Source organism: Nanorana parkeri, unplaced genomic scaffold (assembly GCF_000935625.1).
Source record: "Nanorana parkeri isolate BGI_ZX_2015 unplaced genomic scaffold, ASM93562v1 scaffold129, whole genome shotgun sequence".
In the NCBI taxonomy this organism is placed as follows: Eukaryota; Metazoa; Chordata; class Amphibia; order Anura; family Dicroglossidae; genus Nanorana; species Nanorana parkeri.
In genome coordinates, this window is record NW_017306397.1 from 1,948,547 (window position 1) to 1,971,531 (window position 22,985).

At 40.6% G+C, this 22,985-nt stretch overlaps 1 protein-coding gene across 1 annotated transcript in view; it reads left to right on the forward strand.

The window, feature by feature from the left end:
- Positions 1-5,817, forward strand: part of PHC3 (polyhomeotic homolog 3) — a 67,409-nt gene extending 61,592 nt beyond the window's left edge. The window contains exon 15 of the mRNA XM_018553764.1: positions 5,456-5,817. Coding sequence (XP_018409266.1) covers positions 5,456-5,610 — 155 coding nt within the window. The 3' untranslated portion in view covers positions 5,611-5,817. The remainder of the gene's footprint in view (positions 1-5,455) is intronic.
- Positions 5,818-22,985: the final 17,168 nt, after the last annotated feature.

A 22,985-nucleotide genomic window follows, 5' to 3' on the forward strand; every position in this document is an offset into this window, starting at 1 on the left:
AAAAAAAAAAGCTAAACTCCGAGCAAAATGCTTATATGTAAAATGTTTTAAGTTCAATTGAGTTTTATTAAAGATGCACCTAAACACGTTGAAACAATGTAAAACAGATGATATGTAACAAATTGGTTTGTCTAAAAAATATGAGCATATGAAAATGGTGTGTATCCTTTTTATAAATAATAATGATAAAAAATAAAAAAGGGGGGGTCATGTGGAGAGAACTTGGGGGTAAATTCAAATTTTGACCATTAAGCGTGAGAGGAATCTAAAGCCTGAAGGTTTTTATGAGTCTATATAATTCACCCAGGTCGCGTACACATTTGCCAGTGGAGTCCCGATCTAAAGCCACTAGTTGTTCCATTTGCATTGTTATTAAGAAGTGCCACTTTTAGGGAATCAATTACCTCTTTTTGAAATACTATGTTATATAGGTGAATGATCTGTGCCCAGAAGTCTTTGACGGGCTGGCAATCCCACATGATATGCAGAATTTTTTTTTCTCTATTGTCCATTTAGGGACCCAGCTCTGAAGAAATGTGATATGTAGAGTTACACTGCCGCCTCTGGGAGAATTATTTTAGCTTATTTTTTCCTAGACAAGACTCTTCTACCAAGAGCTGCTAGCTGATTCATGCCAGAAAATACAAAATCCTGGATGTTTCTCTAGTCAGCCAAAAAACCTGGTAGATTCATGCCGGATATAATTAAATCCTGGGATTTTCTCCAGTTATCCAGAAGCGGGTAGTTTCTAGTCTCCATATCAAGGACGTGCAGTCAGAGGAGGCAGAGCCTTACCTAGTATTATGGAGTAAAAAGCTGTCAGCTTCAAGTCTGAAGCTGACAGCTTTTTCTCCATTGTGAGTGTCTCGTAACAGGTTACAGAGCAGGGAAAGCCTCCACGCTGTGTAACCTGTCATGGATGGAGTGCTGCCTGTTAATTACAGGTGCCGCCTCATCCGGCTTTTGACAGCTAGTTAGGTTACACAGGTTTCCCACTGCTTGTGTAACCTAACTAGTGAGGCAAGAGCTGCAACAGCCTCTACTCTATGTTAGAGGCTTGAGCTCTGTGGATAGGTTGGACCAATGTCAAAGCGCCATTGGTCCAAGCTGTCCAATCAAAAATAAAGAAATAAAAACGGTCAGGATAGTATATTTGGGGATTCATGTTATTGTAAATGAACCAGGGCCATGAAGTCATGAGTAATGTGTATTTAACTGTATTGATGGGATGGATGTTTTCACTCCTGTGTATTTTTTTTATCTCTCTAGCTTTTTATGCTTTTGTTTGCAGCTTTACTTTGTTCATTTAAAATTCCCACCATTTTTTCTGGTTATTCTCCTGTCTGCAGCAAATGGATGTGTGCCTCTTATATGCTTTTCCCTTCACACCGGTCAGGGCAGTAAGTATTATTGGGGAGGTTTGAGGTGCTTGGACTTTCTCTGTATCTTACAGTTGTCTGTCTCAAGCGGAGGAGCGAATGCGTCTTAACTTCTGAGGATCCTTCCTCTTTGTTTATTGTTTGTAATGTGTGCAAAGTAGGGATCCCCTTAGGAAAGGCTTGTGATAATTGTAGTGCTATTAAAAACAAACCTGACAATTCTTTGTCAATTTCAAATTCTGCACCTCCTTCCTTATTGGTTGATTCTAGTATGGAGAGTTTTTTCTCTAATTTGGAGTAACTTGTTGTCCCTGTTCAGAAGGGTAAAAAATTTTGCATTTCTCCTTTGCCTATATTTACTGAGGAAGAAATGCCTGATACATATTCCTGGAACTGCTGTAGTCTTCCAATCCTTCCTAAAAGTCTGCTTCAGCATGAAGGTCAACTCCGCCTTTTCCATCTCAGGTGCGGGGGGCGTCAGATGGTATTTGTGGAGATGTGGGAATATAAAATTCCAGATGCTTGGGCTCAAGAGGTGGTTTCCCCTGGTTAAAAAACAGAGTTTCATCTTCCTCTCCCTCCTTCCTCGTTTTTCGCATCCTGGCTTCCCATGTCTCAGCAACATCAAACAAAATCTTTTTTACACAGTTCAGTTTAGTCTGTTGGATCGGGCATTATTATTCCGGTTCCTTTGGCAGAACACTTTTAAGGTTTTTACTCAAACCTGTTTATGGTTCCAAAACCCAACAGAGGCTGGATTTGAAACATCTAAATGCGTTTGTTCGTATTCAAAAATGTCAGATGGAATCCATTCAGTCGGTTGTTGCTGTACTTCAACAGAGAGATTTTTTGGTTTCCACAGACATAAAGGATGCATATTTTCACATTCCTGTATTTCCTTTGTTTTGTTTTGCTGTAGGCAACCTTCATTATCAATTTGTGGCTCTTCCCTTCGATTTGGCTTCAGCTCCAAGGGTTTTTACCAAAGTCCTTGCTCCGGGTCTGGGACTCTTTTGTCACAAACGTGTTTCCCATTATCGAATATTTAGAGGCCCTTTTACTTTGCAAACAGTCTCCTCTGACTCTAGAACCCAATGTTTCAACAGTACTGTGGACCTTGGAGAACTTCGGGTGGATTCTGAACATAGAAAAGTTGTTCCTAGTAAGGTTTCATTGCATGGAGTACTTGGGTCTTCTTTCGGATACCTTTCAAGAAAAGGTGCTCATTCCTCAGTACAAAGTGATGAGGTTACGTGGTCAGGTTCGGTCACTTTGGTCGTGTCAACGAACCTCTCTGAGAACTTGCATGAGAGTTTCAGGTCTGATGGTATCAACCATCAAAGCAATACCATTTGCTCAGTTTCATTCCAGGACTTTACATAGGGACATTCATACAGTCTGGGATAAGTCTCCTCTATTGCTGGACAAGATGATCAGATTGAGTGCCCCCAGCAAGGCTATCTCTTTCGTGGTGGTTGACATCCCCTGTGTTAACAACAGGGAAGTAATTTATTCCCGTAATTTGGATGATTGTAACGATGGACGCCAGTCTTGTGGCATAGAGCAGTCTCTTGAATCATCTATTAGCGCAGGGTTGTTGTTCTCCGGAGGAATCCAGGCTTCTTATCAATGTCCGGGAGCTGAGGGCGTTTCGCCATGGCATTGTTTCACTGGACCCTTCTTCTGACTGGTTGTCCAGTTCAGATTCAGTCAGACAGTGCCACTGCAGTGACCTGCATCAATCACTAGGGAGGTACTAGGAGTGTGTCAGTGGCCAAGGAAGTACATTCGATCCTGGCTTGGGGGGAACTTCATGTTCCAGCAATTTCAACAATGCAATTCCCAGGAGTCAAAACTGGCAGGCGGAATTTCTCAGCAGACAGTGTCTGGTTCTGGGCGAGTAGGCCCTCAATCCAGAGGTGTTTCAGAAACTTTGTCACCACTGGGAGACACCCAAAACGTACAGGCAGATATCCTGAGAGCTAAAACGCTGATCTAACCCTAGTTTTGGCAGAAAAGTTTGAAATATATTTTGACAGTTCATTTTGGTTGAGCTGGCTCTTCTGTTAGGAGTGCTTTTAAACATCCCTACGTCTCAGATTTCTTCAGAGCTGTGTCTCTCAATGGAGGATAAAGAAAATAGGATTTTGCTCTTACTTTAAAATTATTTTTTTGAAGTCCATTAAGGGACACAGCTCCTTCCCCTCATTAATTTCCTTTTACACTGCTTACTACAACTGGCAGGTGTGAGGTGGGAAGATTATATCCTTCAAGTGACAGGATTATAATTTTTTTGCCTAGTGTCCAATTCTCCTGGAGGCAGCAGCGAAACCCTCCATCTCAGATTACTTTAGAGTTGTGTCTTTCAGTGGACTCTGAGAAAAGGATTTTACGGTAAAAACAAAATCCTATTTTTCTAAAATCGTAATTCAGTTTTGTTAACAAGTTGGATCTAAATAGGTGAGTTTAAGGTTTAGATAGATGTCAGTAGGTGGAATTACTCACCAGCTTCTTATATGTCTCAGAGATTCAGATGGCAAGCTGAAGTCCTCAAGTTACTTATGACAATTACAAAAGGGTGTTCGTCTTTGTATTGGATTTTTTTAGAGATGTCACAGTGACTGTAAACATGAGGTGGAAGGGCAGAGCAAGACAGTCTGGTGGGGAGATTCCATCACTTATTTCTTTGAGAAGCAGTGGTCGATTTAGGTCACTGGGTTGTATTCAAAGCCAAATATTTTTGTTTTGGGTGTCCTGATCTATTGTTGGGTTTCAGAAGCTGCTTAGGCCCTCTTAAAACCCAGAGAAAGATAAAAAATTTAGTTAATGCTCTAGAATGTAGTCAGTAGAACAGGGTCTGAGGATGGAACCTTCTCCTGCCTATAAGCTCAGGATGAAGGGGGTTCTAATTGTTCACTGAAGACAGAAACCCCCTTTAAGGTAAATTCATGTTTTTTGTTTTATTTAACTTGATTGCAAACTAGGTTATTCTTTAGTTTTTATGCATTGCTGAGTAAATGTTTGGCACATGAGAAAGAAAAAAACACAAGGCATATGATGTGCAACGTTACAATAAATTAAGTTACAAGTAATTTCACTTTACAGTTGCTGGATTGTTAAATTCCACTTTGTCTTTGAATATACTGTGTAGTCTTTTCAGTGATATTTTTAAATATACATGTACAAGAGATCAACTTAAGACCCCTTTCACACGGGAGGTTCAATTAGGTCTGCCTTTCAGTTTTTCAGATAGATCTGATCAGAACCCCTATGTTAGTCTATGGGAGGCCTGATCTAAATTACCTCTGGCCAGGTCTGGAAAACCAAATGGAACAGAGTTCTGTTTTGGTGGACCTGATCGTCAAAGATCAGGGTAATCTGATGTAAACGGTCACATGTCTGTTTACATCCGACTCACCATAGGCCCAACATGGGTCTGGTAGGTTCAGTTTTGTAAACTGTACGGACACGAATGTCACATCTGTGCACGGATCCCCTGCTGATCAGAAGTGAGAGGCGCCTGTGTGAAATGGGCCTCATGTTAACAATAGTATCACTGAGTATTCATTTTCTAAATAAAAATCATATTATGTGCAGTTTGTTTACAAAGTCAGTTAAAAGTACTTAAGCACGGCAATAATTTAAAAACGTGCTTGCACTTAAAATATACTATACATTACCTTTAATAGAATAGTGAAAATATTTTATTCTTTAACTATTTAAATGGTAAAATCTTGGCCTATTTACCAATGCTGCACGGGCTCAGGGTCTCAGTTGAAGTTCTTTATCTTCCAAACTACATTCAGAACTCTCACATGTCATTGTTGTTTTAATTGTTTACTAATATTTACACACTGTCATTTTAAAATTGACTGTACCTTTTAAAGTGCCATTTTGCATAACTTGATATGCTTGCCCATAGATTATTATTATTCATGATTTATATAGCACCGACAGTTTGCAGATTTTATATAGTGCCAACAGTTTACAGGAGTTATAGAGCACCAATAGATATTTGGAAATATTTCAGTTTGGACAGTCATTTGGGCTTTTTATGTCATTTACTTTCTATCTAGGATGCCATGACATCGCTGATGAATTTAGGACACAGGAGATCGATGGACAGGCACTTCTGTTACTGAAGGAAGACCATCTCATGAGCACCATGAATATTAAGCTAGGACCAGCCCTGAAGATCTGTGCTCGTATTAATTCACTAAAGGAAACGTAGTATATACAGCACTGCTGTACTGTATGCCTGGACTGCGACAGAATGTCAGGGCTTGCAAGTAATTTGTGCATAGTTTTGTACATTTTGTACGTAGCACCATTGCAAACCTTCCATGTTCATGACCTTATTGACATGTTTAAAAAGCTTTAATATTTGGCATTGTGTGAGACATTGGCAAGGCATCGCTGGTAATAATGAAGTAAGGAAAGTTGTTCCACTGCAGATGGTACATTTCATGAATACATTCATCAGATTTTTTTTTATAATGTACTTCCAGTGAAGAGAAAACAGAAGAAAAGCCTCAGAGATAACACTATTGCAATACACATGGCACAAACAGGCAGGCACTCATGTTATGTTTTATACTACTTGTGTTAAACTCATGAGTATTTTTTCCTCTGCAATCTTAAATGTGTCTGAGTTTGAAAGGGTAGCGTTGTAGATAAAGTCAAATATTTCACAGTATGTATCAGAACGGCTCTTTGTATAGATGGAATAAAGACTGTATCCATACATAGTAGCCCACAGCAGCAAATCAAAACCTTTTAGCTGGACGGTACAAAGGACAGTTCACCTTGAAATTGTATTTCTATTTTGAGTGCATGCCAGAACTCAGCAGCTTCTTATGTAGCTTGGGGAGTCTGGAAAATACCTGCACTTAGAGCAGCCATACAAAAAATGTCTCATTTGCTGTGTTGATGCTTTCATTCATTTTACATTGCAGAGAATGCAGTGAGGGAAGTGAAACCTTTCTGTCTACAACAGAATCACTGAAGTGACTCCTGATGCGGTAGGAAGGCCTCTTTAAGACAAGGCGGGTGCAAGAAACCTTCATTGAAGAGGAGGTGTCATCCTAAATATAAGAAGCCCAGTGGTGGGTCATTTAGTGTCCACTCATATTTGAGATTTCATTATGGCTGCTGTTATGTCATTGTATATGTGTAAGATATTTATATAAGATGCTCTGTGTATTTTTATTGCACTTCAGAAGCCTGTGGATTTCCTTTTATTGTTGAATTGTAAGCTCTGCTACTTGCAGTAGTGTGAGGCTAGGTTCACAACCAGTGCGACTCCTGACTGTGTGGCAATCATGCACGAAACCGCGCATGATTGCCACCGTAGCCAATCGCGCTGCATTTCATGTGTCGCAAAAAAAGGTACACGATTGCACGGTCCTGGGATGCGCATCCCGGGTGTCGCTGAGGTGTGAACCTAGCCTTAGGGCATGCTGGAGGTTGTATTTCAACAACAATTGAGGGGAGAACAGGTTGACTATCCCCTTGCACTTTAAGCTATTTTAATAAATATTTATCTACATTTAGAGAACATTACCATGTGATTAACATTATTTTTTGCTTGTTTCTGACAAGCAGCCAATACACACAGCATTGTTTTGTGAAGGGGAACATTTATATCTTAAACAGTAACTATTAGACATGAAAGAGAAGGTGTTTCACCAAGAATAACAAGCAGCGAGACATATGCCCATCCTTAAACATATTGCCATGTCTGTAGGATCTTCTAAAATCTTTTCTCTCACTATACTGATGGGTGTTAGCAATGCACAGATAAAATACTTTTTCCTTTATCTCCATATAAAATACAGCAATCACTGCCTGTTCACAGCAACATTTTCCGACAATTTAGAAACAAGAGCACTTTCACTTGTCAAAAGCTCTAATATCTCTCCATAGAAAAAGCCCTACACAATCAAGTTACATCCGGATCATTGTAAACAATGCTCGATTCGGGCACATTACTTGCTGAGATCAGATCGTGTTCGGCCACCCTGAGCTCCTTTCACACAGGCACCGTCCACTCCGATCAGTAGAAGATCCATGCGGTTTGGAATGGATGTCACTCTTATGACATCCATGTCCGTTCAGATTTTAGCTGTACAGACCCATGTTAGGTCTATGGGGAGTTGGATGTAAGCAGACATATTTCCGTATACATCAGATTACCACCGATCCGTCACGATCAGGTCTGTCAAAAGGGAACTCTGTTCCATTTTGTTTTCCGGACCTAGACAGAGTCAGGGGTATTTGGATGTAAACAGCGCATGTCCATTTAGAGCCGACTGCCCAAAGCGTAACATTGGGCTTCCAATCAGATCTGCCTGAAAAACTGACAGGCAGACCTGATCTGACCGCCTGTCAGAAAGGGACCTTAGAATTAAAAAAAAACAGAATATTCCTACATGATACACATTCACTCCACATACGATAAGTGGCCTGTGTTGTTCTTTATATTGATTACAGGGAAGCAACACTAAACTTATCTCAAATAAATAAAGCAGGCAAAGAGTTTAGGGAGTGGCTTTGCTAGGAAGATACTAGAAGGAATACTGATCCAGAATAGAGGCATGTATTAAATGGATAGCCAAGAGTCAGGACAATTGTTTTCAAGAAAAGATTTAGTGTGTCAAACAGATAATTAGCTTCAAACAGATTATGGAATACTAATGCAATACTAAAACCATCAAAGCCTCTTTGAATACCCGGGACACAGAAAACGAAACGTTACTTTTAGACAATACATTTTAATAACAAATAATATAGAATATACATTTTTACAAAGATATATGTGCAGGTTTCCATACTGTGTGAGACAATATAACAATAAACAGAATGTATTAATACACATAGCCAAATCCTAACCGGTTTTCAGTGTTATGTGTAATAAGTTTGTGAATATTTCTTAATAGCACTTATCTGCAGTTCTGTGCAGAGTTACATACATAAGCTAAAACAGCAGTATTGACTTGAAAATCAGCTCCATTATTTTACTGGGACAGACTGTGAGAAATGTATTTTGCATTACTGTAGCAATAGGTTTCTAAGCAAGTAAAATGTGCAGACTTGATATACCGTTTTTTCAGAAATGTGTACTGATGTATGATGTCACAAGGAAGTAAGTACACATTATTGTTCTACAAAACAAACAATTACAATTGGGTACAGTCTCTTACACAGCTGGGAAAAGAAAGCATGCAAAGCCTGTGAATTGTTGCTATAAATGGCTTCAAAACATGCCATCTGATCTCCATCTTCAAGTCACACTATTAAAAGATCAATTTCATTTAACAAACATACATTATGCCTTTGTTAAGCACATGGTTTAAACCTGGTATTTCGAACTCAGATGAAACGGGGGGAGGGGGGGACCTTCAAGGGGGGCTTATTATGTCCTTCTGAGGGATGTGCCTCTTGAACTCCAGAAAAGGATTATGGCACTTCATAACTTAACATTGTTGTAAAAATTGCAATTTAGAATATGTAATGCTAGAGAAAGGGGCCATAAAACATTTCTGTAAGTATTTAGCTGAAAAATAATGTAAGAAATGGTACCTTAAAAAAAAATCTGGGGACACATTTGTTTGATTCTTTCATACTTAACCAACTAAGGGTGAGAGGGTTGCATGCAGCCTATAAAACACCAGTTTGACATGTCTGATTTAATGTCTGATTTAACAATGGAACTTTCTTTATTGACACTAAACTCAAGAGTTACATTTTTTAAAAAATGCATTCATTTACCTTAAAGTGACATTAAACCCTCAGACATAAACCAATACTGTAATGTGTGCCTTACTGTAATCCATGGTTGTTTCCCTTCTCCTTGCTGCTCTTCCTTTTAAATCCTCATGTCTTCTCATGCTTGGGGAGAACTTCCCTTTGCAGCTCAGGGCCTCTTCCTGTAGTGCTGGCTCAGGTTACAAGCCTATACAAATGTATACACAGACACCGTGTATCCATTCCTGAGACAAGGCAGTCTGTTGCAAAACAGAAGTTCTGCAGAGCATGAGAACAGATACAGATTTAAAAGGAAGAGCAGCAAAGAGAAGGGAAAACAACCATGGATTACAGTAAGGCACACATTACAGTATTGTTTTATGTTAAAAAATCTGAGGGTTTAATGTCACTTTAACCTTAACTGTTGGCTCATCCTCTCCCAAATGTGTTTTTCTGCCTTTTTAATTAATATTTTATACCTCTTTCATATGTCTTGAGGCTGATCTTTTCTGTCTTATTATGTGTGTATCACTCAGCTGTAGATCCTCAAATCATCTCTGAATTCATGCCGACACTGTCCTTCCTTCTGGAGGGTGGCTACTTCTGTTCCCCATGGCCCCTGTGTGTGTTGTAAAGTAGCCACCACTCCGAGCTCACTTCTGTAAAGGGCTACAGTCACATGTTTAGTTTACTAATTTGTAGGGAAATTTTAGCTCATTACGGGAGTGAGCTTGGAGCGGTGGCTACAGTCAAATGATAAACAAATAAGATACATTTGTTTTAATATTTAAGGTACTTGAATGCATTTTTAAGATTTAACTCCTTGGGTTTGGTGTCACCTTAACTAAATGTTTTATGTAGTCAGTTTAGTGCCTCGGTGACTGCTAGCTATGCATGCCCAAAACAGCAAATCAGATGCTTACTGTTAAACTTCCTTGACCATGCTTCAAAGTTGAAATACGTTTTTGGTGGTGTTAGGTAGTATCCAACATAACTGGGGTTTTTACTAAAATCATCATTTTTTTTCTCATCTGTCCAATATTTTTCCAGTAGTGATGTGGAGAATCCAGGAGCTCTGACCAAATATGAGACAGGCAGCATTTAATTCTGCATAACCATGTGGTAACCTCCCTTGTACTACTCTTGTCAGTATTTTTCTAAGAGTAATCTCAAATGATTGCCAATGATGTCCAAGCAAGTGTTTTGTATGCTTTTTAGTTCTTCTTGGAAACATAGTAACCGTGCTCGGTTTTCAGGTGATCCATCTGACAGGTCTTTGTACAATGCCCACTCATAGGCAGAGTAGTAACAGTGCTGCATTTTTGCCATTTGTAGTTTCTGTGCTTGACTTGGGAGTGATGGAGGCCCTAGGTGAGCTTCAACAACCCAACATCTGAGGTCCTTTGAAATCTCTTTTAGTCAGTGAGAAGTTCATAACGAAGATCATTTGAGAAGGTCAAACTCAGAACTGCAACACCTAACTTCTTTAATGAAAAACCTTATTTAATTTCCTTCTTTTCCATCAGTGATCTCAAATGTTTATGTTCATTCAATATATGTCAGTGTAAAAAATTGCGTGTTAGTTAAACTGACTTTGACTCGAGGTGAAGATCAAGATTACATTTTTTAAATTCTTTTCATTTTTCAGGCTTTTACAAACTTTTTAGTCTCCACTTTGTACAAACGGAATCATTAAAAACGTACAAATCAAAAAGTTTTTAGTGGCACCTAACAGTTTGCAAACTCATCATTTTTGTTGGCACTTGATTGCTGTGGTTGTGATGGTCTGTAAACAAGCAGGGATTCCTCTGGGTTCTTCTACCTATCATACAAGTTTGGAATTGGTTTGTGCCATGTGCCAGGTAACCATTTGTCACAGAACTGAGATATGAGCTTAATAACCACGTACTATTCCTATAGCATTTATCACACAGCTTATTTCACTCTTTGGAGAGACATTTCTACCATATGTGTATGTTATATGTATTATACATGTAGCTCATGCTTCTCATGTCATTTTAATCCGTGTCATTTTTCAAAACCTTTTTTTTTTTTTTGCGGTGCTGAGTTCAGGCCACTAGATAATTGGAATTGTCTGGTCAAACTAATCACTGCAAAACAGGAAGGGACATTGACACAGTTCTGCTTTCCACAATGTAATCACGGTATTATTGATTTGATGCCAGTAGCCTATGATACACTGTTTAACTTCCACTGATCTCAATAAAAGGGAAACTGTGAAAGTTAGAAAAACAAATAAAGTGAAATGTTGAGTTGTTTAAATATGGACTTAATACTCATCAAATACTCGAATATATTCAAAGGTCAGACGACCCTAAACCAGTATCACAAATTCCGACAATGATGATTGGGCAATTAACTTACAACTGACTAATTATATCTTCTTGTGGAGATTGCTTCACTACTAATGTCAAATCTCAATGGCTGCTGCAGGTGGGCAGACCTGGGAATTTAGATGAAGAGATCTTGGTCCCTTAAAGGACTAAGCATAAAGGCTTATGATCACCCCCAGAGGATCAATCCTGATTCCAACACTGACAACAACTAACATCTGTAGTTTGTTTTTCTCCTATCGGACTGTCCACATAGGATACGTTGTGTGAATATTGTGTGGAAGTTTGTATGCTTAGGAGAAAGGGTGTACAGTTGTCATCAGTTGCCCTTCAGTTGTGTGATTTAACCACGTGTATGTACCTCACTAAGTGCAACTTCTTTTCAGTGTGTTATGAACAGAGTCATTGCTAACAAGAAGTTAAATCCGTTAGTAGTAAGAGATCAATGACTAGTGTACATGGCTGTTTGAGATGTTCTTGCCGTGTGTTTATGTATTTACAGGAGTAACAGCAAAGAACTAACTGATCTCAAATCAACCTTAAAGAAGAACTCCAGGCATAATTATTCTTAACCCTTGCAGTGGGTGCTACCCCTACACTGCAAGGGTTAAGTGCTTGTTTTAGTCTTGGGAGTAAAATAAGATATACTCAATAGAACCTTGGAGCCATCTGGCTCCTAGACCAGTCCCTGATGCCTGTCTCTTCACCCCAGTGATGGAATGTCTGCTTTGGAGGCTGCAGGGACCGGTCTATAAGCCAGCTGCTTGTGAGTTTCAGGTGTGTATAACTTTCTTTTACCTCACTGCAAAGGTTAAGAATAATTATGCCCAGAGTTCTTCTTTAAATGATCTCTAAAGTCTTTGCAAACAAGCCCAAAAAATGACGTTTGGTGTAACCCATAGTTTGGCTTTAAAGCAAGTGGGTGAATTATGTAGCATTAGGTGACTGTTTCATACTACATTTACATAGGAGCTTGTCTTATGCTGCCCGGCACACACCCTAACCTTGGTTATTTAAAGTGCAGTTCTACTTTTGCAGTCAAAATTGAGAAACCACTACTATATATTTGGTGTCTTCCCATTCACACAGCAGACCTAAAATATATTTTCAAAACAATATTTTTTTTATGTTCCTAGATGTTTCTTTGTAACAGGCCTTTGGGTTGCACACTATTCTGAACAATTTAAAAATGCTTTATCCTAGAATGCAGAACCAAAGTCAAATACACAGCTGCTAGTGTGCTCTGACAGGACTAGTGCTGATGTGCTGATCCCAGACACATCAGCATGATTGACTTTTTTTTTTTATATATATATACCTTTTTCGTTAGAACATTATTGAAATATTATGAGTGACATTTTATTAGGTTCTATCAGCATGCTTTTGTATCGCACTGTATTCTGCATGCAGCACGTGTTTCAGCGCACACCATCGCAATGCGGTAATGTAAACTGTGCCCATTTAAAACACGGCTAATTGTCTTGTCTGTGCATTGGGGCTGCGCTGGAAAAGGCAGCCAGTGCTGCCCCTATGCTTCTGGTGTTATCGGGTCCTTAAACCTTTAGGGTTAGGATAGACAGTGTTCAAATCGAATTTACAACTGATCATACGATCTGCCAGCACAGTAAAGATAGAGCTAGTTATGGCAAGCATCAACTGCCCAGCCCTCTTCTTAACATAGATTGGGAAAACTTAATTTGTGACGTTTTCAGAAAAGAGCAAGTAAAAAGGTAAGTAGCACATTTGAAATACTTTTTTAAGTTATGCTAAGTGAATGGAAATGTGCAACAAAGTTTAACAAATGTTATTTTAACTGACACTGCATTTTAAAGAAGGACTAGGGAAGCCATCATATGGACTGGCCAAGGCAGTAACATGCTTACAGGGACAGTGCAAGGTGGAGAAATAATGTGGCGATTTTCCTTCCACTATTGTTACTTCTGTGCTTCATTGTGCTTTTACACTGCATTTTATTGAACAGAGAGTATGGACTTTCCTTTAATCAAAGTGGTCAATAGTGAATTTCACTGAACAAGTATGGATGCAGCCAGAGAAGATGCTTGTGTGTGGGTTCAATTATGTAAGGGTAATAAGGTATGTGATTCTGAAAGTCCCATTGCACTTTTGTTACACAAACAGTAATAAATATCCATATTTTACGACAGATCCACTTTAATAAAATGTTATTTGTCATTTTATATAAGCTACTTCTTTATGCAGTTACTGGTATAAATGATTTGATTTCAATGTCTGCCTTATATTTATAGTATTAAATCTTTGATCAGCTAAAGCAAATCTAACTTTGTTAGAGTATAATGATGGCGATTCCTGCAGCGTACATGTATCCTGCTGCTTTTATCTGTATTACACACTTCCTGTATTTGTATTGTGCTGCCACTTAGCTTTTGGCTGAGTGGATCACCTCGACTGCAGTATCATTGTATGTACTGGATTGTTAACTTATACAAGGTACTTTATCAATAAAAAAAACTTTATTGCCCACTCTGTTTGTATTTGTGTAATGTGTATGTGTATTTGTGTATGTGTAATGTTTGTATTTGTTGTACTTACTTATTTAGCTATTCATTTTTTTTATTAGACATAAAGACCATCATTTTTTTAATATCTTCTGCTTCTAATGTGTACTAGTGTGCATGCCCACACTTTCAACAGCACAACTGGGGTGGATAAATCCAAATTCCATACAAGATGCTGAATACACATTTGAAATACAAAATATTCTACCTGCAAAAGCATTTATGATTTTGGGGTATGCACGCATCCCCTAGAATGCAGTCAGATCCTCCACCTCTGGTACAGTACACACAGACATGCAAGTCAGAAGCATACAGCATGTTCAACCTATTGTCCACACATTTTTCTTAACTAGGAACCATACTAAATGCATAACATGCCATGTATTAGTTTGGAGGTCTGTAGCTATTGACCCTGCAGATAGTTGTGGACTTCTTTGCACTGTGGATTGCGGCATGCGCTGACCCCGCTCTATCATTTTACTTGGCCTACCACTTTGTGGCTGAGTTGCTGTTGTTCCCAGTTGCTTCCACTTTGTTATAATACCACTAACAGTTGACCGTGGAAAATTTAGTAGCAAGGAAATTTTATGGAACACCTGAATTCAATGCTTTGGAGGGGCGTCCCAATACTTTTGGTAATATAGTGTAGTTGGTATAGCAGCAATGTAGTAAAAGCAACATCAGGTTGATGAGGTAGTTGGTATTGCAGCAATGCAGTAAAAGCAGCATCAGATTGACAAGGTAGTTGGCATAGCAGCAATGTATTAAAAGCAGCATCAGCTTGATGAGGCAGATGGCATAGCAGCAATGTAGCAAAAGCAGCATCAGGTTGATGAGGCAGATGGTATAGCAGCAATGTAGTAAAAGCAATATCAGGTTGATGAGGTAGTTGGTATAGCAGCAATGTAGTAAAAGCAACATCAGGTTGATGAGGTAGTTGGTATTGCAGCAATGCAGTAAAAGCAGCATCAGATTGACAAGGTAGTTGGCATAGCAGCAATGTATTAAAAGCAGCATCAGCTTGATGAGGCAGATGGCATAGCAGCAATGTAGCAAAAGCAGCATCAGGTTGATGAGGCAGATGGTATAGCAGCAATGTAGTAAAAGCAATATCAGGTTGATGAGGTAGTTGGTATAGCAGCAATGTAGTAAAAGAAGCATCAAGCTGACAAGGTAGTTTAGCAGCAACATAAATGGACTTGTGTTAATGGGCTTTGGGTTTGTGTTGATGGCATCAGTTTGACATAGCAACATAATATAAGCAGCATATTAGAAATATCAGGTTGGTCAGTTGGTTGGTGCAGCAGCAATGTAGTAAAAACAGCACCGGGTTAATGATGTAGTCGGTATAGTAAAAAATATAATATTAGCCGCTTTAGGTAAAGTGTTGGTCTACAGAACAGAAGTGTAAAAAGCATTGGTTTCACATACCCCTTAATGGTTAACATCTTTTGGCACTCTGGATAACTTCATCAAGGATCTCTATGATGATACTACATATTTGCTGCGGCAGAAAAAGTGTAGGCCTCACCATGGAAAGCCTCCTCCCAATTCTGGGGCCAAGAAGAGTTTGTTTTGTTTCTCTCAAGCTTCCAATTCCAAACCAGGAACCCAGTACGACCATAAACCTTGGACCTCAAAGTCTCAATCCAAACCTGAAGACAGATCCTCTTACACATGAAGGGATGCCCACACTTTCCAAAGTGGGGAGGGGGATGGATGTCTGTTAGTTTTTGCATACACCTGGATAGCAAACATCTCTGATTCTTGGGTAAAGGATGTAGCATCCCGGTGCTACTAACTGGAGTTTTGCACTCTTCCTCTGCTACGCTTCATGTTGTCCACTCCCCTATGTCTCCAAAGGCTGTGTTTGCAGATTTGTTGAACGGATGCATTATAGTAATTGCACTCACAGTAGAAATGTTTGAGGGGTTCTATACCAACCTTTTTACTGTTCCAAAACCAAAGAAGGGCATTTGCCCATCTTGGACTTCATTCGAGTTCTAAAGTATTGCATTGATGTCATAGCATCCCTTCATCAGGGAGACTATCTTCTGTAGACATCAAAGATGCTTACTTGAATGTCTCAATTTTTACAACAGACCAAGGTAAGCCAATGATACTCCTTCAGTGACTGCCCATGAACAAGTATGTAGATCATTACAGTCTAAAATAGTAATCTACATACTTGTTTCTGGACCAACACTCAAAAAGCTTAAAGGTCTTTATGACATCCAAGCAACTAGCATTCAAAGAAGGAATTCAGTAAGGGGTGGCTCTATATTTCTTTAAAGAGCTCCATCTTTGTTTTAAATTAACCCTTGCAGTGGAGATACCCTGCACTGCAAGGGTTAAGCACTGTTTTTGGTCTAGGAATAAAAATACTTTTTGAGTGTTGGCCCAGAAACAAAGATGTAGATGACCATTTCCCACTTTAATGATCTACATACTTGTTCTTAGACAGTGCAAAGGTTAATTTGAAATAATTCTGGAGTTCTTTAATTTACCACTGTTTTTTTTTTCTGTTGTGTACCCAGAGGAAACCAGTTCAGACACATAACTTACATGGTGGTGGGATTTGAACTCAGGGCCAAGGATTGAAAGTAAGTTGAAGTGCTAACAATAATACTGCCAATACTCTGACCAGTTTCAACATCCCCATCTATCATCAGGCCATGGAAGGGACTGTTGCGTAATGGAAATATAATTTGCTGTCCTTACACATGCTATTGCCACCTCATTTTTTTCAGCAGGCTTTATCCACAGAAAGTCTGTTTAGGGATTTACAGCTTTTTGTTAATTAGCTTTCACAGGAGAGTAGACACGTGTTTAATGCCTCGGCCCTAATGGTGACCAGGGCTGCAGTGACAGACTGATCATTAGGTGAAGCGCTGCCATAGATACTCATAGAATGAGGTGTCTATGGCAGCACCTGCAATAACAATCTGTTAGGGATTGAGGCGGCAGATTTGTCAGAGGGTTGTCCTCTAGACACGTGAGATTCGTTTCGTTCCAAATGGAAATCTGCACAAAATTCTGTAAATTTGGACATTCAGATGCATCTGAATTTCCAAATGACAGACATAACAAATCCGAACGTAACCTAATGTTTGATAACGAAATTCGGATACATCCAGATTTTATTGAGAGCAAAAACAAAGAAGCCAAACGACAAAAAACAAAGAAAAAAACATGGGGTCCTCCCTAAAATCCCATACCAGACCCTTAAATCGGGCAGCAACCTAGCAGGAGAGGGGGGGGGGACGAGCGAGCAGCCCCACCCCCCTCCCTCCACCATACCAGGCCGCAGCTGGGGAAGTTTACCTTGTCCCCATCGTGCTTTTTCCAGGTGGTCCTCCCCTGAAAAAGCACCCGCCCAATGCCAAGGGGCGCTTTTCCAGAGGGCCCTCACCGGGAAAACCACCTTCCCAATGCTAAGGCCATGTGGCCTAGTATGACGGAGGGAGGGTGGTGCTTGCTCGTCCCCCACCTTTCCTGCCCTGCCAGGTTGCTGCCCGGATTAACGGTCTGGTATGGGATATTAGGGGGGACTCCACGTTTATTTTTGCATTGGGGTCCCCCTTAAAATGCCTACCAGATCTAAAGGATCTGGTATGAATTGCCGGGGGGACAGCACACTGTTTTGGTTTTCATCGGGGGTCCCCCCTAACATTTCTACCAGACCTAAAGGGTCTGGTATGAATTGTGTGTGGGGCCGCACAGTTTTTGTTTTTTTTTATTGTTTGTCGAGTGTCAAAAGTTTAAAAAGTAAACATTTAGGCCTCATTCACACACACAAGCAAAATTGTATATTGCGTATATACGCGCATATATGCATGCACTATATGCAATCCCAGAATGCATAATTCGTAATAGAAATTTTAATGAACGCATTTACGTGCGTATGCGCGTAAAATACGCAGAAATGCGCTGCCCGGACGCATCTCGGTTCCATTTGGTTTTTGCGCTACGCAAATATACGACTCCATACGCAGCTATGTGTATGGAGCCATTTATTTGCAAACCCTGCATATGGAACAATATGCACATGCGCGAACATGCACGGCAGTGAGAATGAGGCCTAAATGTCACTTTCTGCAACATATTTTCATTCATAAACATCATTTTTAACTCATCCAAAACTAATGAAAATTTCGATTCATCCGAATGCCGAAACAAATTGACTTTAAGGCCTAAATCCCAAACATTGCAACATCCGAAGCGAAACTAAACACTTTTTTTGCCAGCTTACGTCTATTGTCCTCATCTCCTGTAAGTTGTTGAGCACATTGATCCTGTGCACTAACCTCACCGCTTCAACAAGAATGTCAGTGCTATGTTAAAGCAAACATAGAAGAGGGTGGTGGCCCTACTATTACTTAACAAACATTTAGAAGAGGTATTGTAAATATTTGTGTTCTCTGTGCATGGCTGTGCTTTAGGGCCAGTTCACACCATATGCAGTTGTGATGCAGTCAGTTTATTTCAACTACGCAGTTAAAATACATCCCAATGCTTTCCTGTGGGCTTTCTTGTGCCTAATTCACACCATTGCAGTCGATTCAACTGCAGTCAGAAAAAGTACTGCTTGTCCTACTTTAACTGCATCAAAACGCGGTGCAAACGCAACGGAACACATAAAAAAAAAAAGAATGGCTAAAGTCAAAACTAGCACCATGCCAGCCAACAAAGAAAGCATGACTGAGCTCCCAAACAAACAAAACAAACAGGAAATGATCTGACAGGAAAAGGAAGTGACCTACATGCCTAATTAGCATTTTTAGTGCAGTTAAAAAAACGCATTGCAAACGCATCAAAATGCATCGCAGTGCAACTGCACAGACGCACGCAGTTGTGATGCAGTTTCTGGTGTGAACTAACCCTTACTGTATATCTGTTCTGACTGAGGTGAGTTTGCTATGACCGAGTGTGTGCACCCATTTTATTTATGGTGTGCTGCAAGTAGAGGTGGCCCACAGTGTTGGACTCCTGGGTGTGCTCCAATGAGAGCACAGGGTGGCACATGGGAAGAGAAGCTCATATGAGGACATTGTAAGGGCAGAGGATAGAATAGAGGTGAGTGGTGAGGGGGTAGCATGCTCACCTCAAACTATAAATCTGAATAGGTGAAAGAAGCCTGCAGGGCTATGAAAAAGAGACAGGAAATGAGCTGACCTTTTTAAGTTATTATTATTACTACATAGTATTTATATAGCGCCAACAGTTTGTGCAGCGCTTTACAATACAAGGAAGACATTACAATCACAATACAATTCAAGACAGGATGGTAAGGAGGGCCCTGCCCCCGAGGGCTTACAATCTGAAAGAGGAGGGGGAAATGATACATGAGGAGGTAGCTGTGGGAATGAATTATTTGAGAATGTGATGGTTCAGTGGTTAGGTTGAGGTGGGATAGGCTTCCCTGAAGAGAGGAGTCTTAAGGGAACGCCTAAAGGCAGTCAAGGTGGGAGATAGATGGACAGGTTGGGGTAAAGAGTTCCAGAGGATGGGAGAGACTCTAGAGAAGTCCTGGAGGCGAGAATGGTAGGAGTTGACTAGGGAGCTGGAAAGCAGGAGGACTTGGGAAGAGCGGTGTGGACGGTTAGGGTGATATTTTGAGACAAGGTCTGAGATATATCCGGAGTCAGAGTTGTGGATGGCTTTATAAGTGACTGTTAATATTTTGAATTTTATCCTCTGGGTGAGTGGAAGCCAGTGTAGGGATTGGCAGAGGGGGGGATGCAGACACTGAGCGGTTGGTTAGGTGGATGAGTCTAGCAGCTGCATTCATGATAGACTGAAGGGGGGATATCCTGTGTAGAAGTAGGCCAATGAGGGAGTTACAATAGTCAAGACGAGAGATAACAAGGGAGTGGATGAGTAGTTTTGCGGTTTCATTGGTGAGGAAGGAGCGTATTTTGGAGATGTTATGAAGGTGAAGGCGGCAGGATTTGGATAGTGATTGGATGTGGGGAAGAAAGGTGAGGTCCGAGTCAAGGAAGACACCTAGGACCTTGGCGTGAGGGGAGGGCTGGATAGTTGTGTTATCAATCACAACTGAAATGTTGGGGGGAAGGTGCACGGGGTGGAGGAAATATCATGAGCTCAGTTTTTGAAAGGTTGAGTTTTAAGAAATGTTGTGACATCCAGACTGATATGTCGGATAGTAGATTAGTGACACGCAAGGACACTGAGGGGGTGAGTTGTGGAGTGGAAAGATGAATTTGAGTGTCATCGGCATAGAGATGGTATTGGAAGCCATGTGAGGTTATTAACTGACCAAGGGAGGAGGTGTAGATAGAGAAGAGGAGGGGTCCAAGGACAGAGCCTTGGGGGACCCCCTACAGAAAGAGGAAGAGGAGGGGAGGATTTAGAATTGTAGGTGACACTAAAGGAGTGCATAGCTAGGTAGGAGAACCATGAGAGAGCAGAGTCTTGTAGGCCCAGCGAGTGGAGTTTTTTTAAGGAGCAGCGGGTGTTCAACAGTGTCAACAGCAGCAGAGAGGCCTAATAGTAAGAGTAAGGAATAGTGGCCGTTGTTTTTAGCGGTTATTGGTGAGTTTTAGGAGGGCGGTTTCAGTGGAGTGTAGGGGGCGAAAGCCGGCCTGAAAGGGGTCCAAAAGGTTATTAGCGAGGTGGCAACTCAGGCGATTGTAGATAAGGCGTTCTAGTAGTTTAGATTAGTTTAGTTAGGTTTTGTTTTTAGGTTCTATGACGCAGAATTTCACATCTTGAATAATATCATAGTAAATTTAGTAGTGTCTATTTAAATCACTAATGCACCATGGATAAAATGGAGAACAACATTTACATTTTGTTCCATATAATATACTGTACAGGTAAGGGTCCAATAGATGACCAAAACCAAGATGAGAAAAAAAAATGGAGTCCTTTAATCTTTTTTTAAGATGAACAAGTTTCTTTGTGGTTTTCCTATTAACATCATTTACATAAGAGACCTGCTAATATTTAAGGGGGAGATTTGTAGATGGTTTTGCATGTGGTTAGTATTTTGAATTGTGTTCGTTGGGCAAGTGGAAGCCAATGGAGAGTGTCAGAGAGGGACAGCAGACACTGAACGCTTGGTAAGGTGGATGAGTCTGGCAGCAGCAGTCATCATAGACTGTGTAGTGGTAGGCCAACAAGAAGGGAGTTACAGTAGTCGAGGCGAGAGATTACAAGGGAGTGAATTAGAAGCTTTGCGGTATCATTTGGTAAGAAGGGGCAGATTTTAGAAATGTTACAGAGGCTGAGTCGTTAAGATTTAGATAGTAATTGGATGTGGGGCTGAAAGGTGAGCTCAAAGTCCAAGAATACTCAGAGCAACCTGGCTTGAGGGGAGGGGTTCATCGTAGTGCTGTTGATCGTGTTGGAGAAGTTGGGGGAGGGAATCTTACTTAGTTTTGGACAGGATGAGTTTGAGGAAGTGGTGTGACATCCACGTTGATATGTCAGTGAGTAGATTAGCGATGAGTCACATGAGATGTGACACATAGGGGGATAGCAATCCTCTCTAGGGAGACATCAGGGGTCTATTAGACTACTAATGTCACGTAGGGACCCCAAGGAAGCTGACGAACCAGAGATAATGGTTCATCCGCTCCTTCTCTGGCCACAGCGAATGGAAAAACAGCCTGAAAGCAGAAGCCATGTAACACATATTGCTTCTGCTTCCAGTGATCAGAGGCGAGATCAGCAACTGGGAGTGTGCTGATCTCACTCTGATCAAGGTGCAGAGACTCGCTGTGCCAGTCCGAGGCCTGCATGGGGGACAGTAGAGGCCCGGATAGCCAGCAGTGGCTGGGGGATGGGCCCTCTGAACCCATGCGACAGCCATTGCGAGCTGCAGCAACCGTAATCTTGGTATAGCAACTTCAGGACAGCGCCGTTTATATACGCACAGCAGTCCTAAAGCTGTTTGTCACAGCTGTCCCACATAACCCCTTTTCTAGTTTTGGATAAACCCCATTTTGTAAAGTGGGCGCTGTCAAGCTGTTGGCGCTATATAAATAGTGTATAATAATAATAATAAAAATAATAATAAATGTATTTGTAAGGGTAGTCGTCGTGTTTCCAAACAGCTGACTCCAACTCTCAGCTCTGCTTCCCTGAACTTCCTGTCCAGTCCAGGATCACAAGGGAGAGCAGTCTCCAGCCACTGTCCCATCTACTAGCTTGAAGGAAGAAAAGAGGGGGGGGGGGGCTAGTGGATTGCCTTGCTGTTCTGGTGTGTAGGTGGTTACACATAGCTTACTAGGACACACAAGGGTGTCTCCCAAGGACCCTGCAAGGGAAAGGAGCCACCCTAAAACAGAATATCAGGGCCAGTGTTCAGGGGATCAGCTGATTCTGCAGGATGCTAAAATAAATCATTCTAAAATATTTCTATACCTGTACAGATAAATAGGACACACACAGACAGGAAGTGCAGGAATAAAACATCTGTATAACGAAGCGGTGTATTTAGACGTTTATTTACAATAAAATTGGTGCATTTGGGAATGTGTACAATAGTGTTTAGTTTACTCATGTTGAAGTTTTAGGCCTCTTGCACAAAAGCTGAATGGGAAAATATTAAATGAAAGCATTTGAAAAACAAATCTTATATACAATGCGCAGTCCTATTGTCCATCGAACGAGGAGGAAAGAGCAGAATGATGATCATTAGTGTACTGCTGCTTCATGGTCAAATCACAGGCTGGACGTGTCTTGGATCAGGCTCATCTTCAGTACAGTCTGCAAGGCCCCTCCACGAGCTGGCTAGGCTTTCTGACAGGGGTGTTTGGGTCACAGAACTGGCTGCTTGGAATTACACATCCATTGGCAGGTAAATAGTTTTCATATAAATTCTATAGATCTATATATTTACACATTGCACATCTACCCTGTGGGTAAGGAAATATGTTTCAGATAATACACACATGGCACTAAAATATATAGCTAAAGATAAATATATAGATCACAGGGGG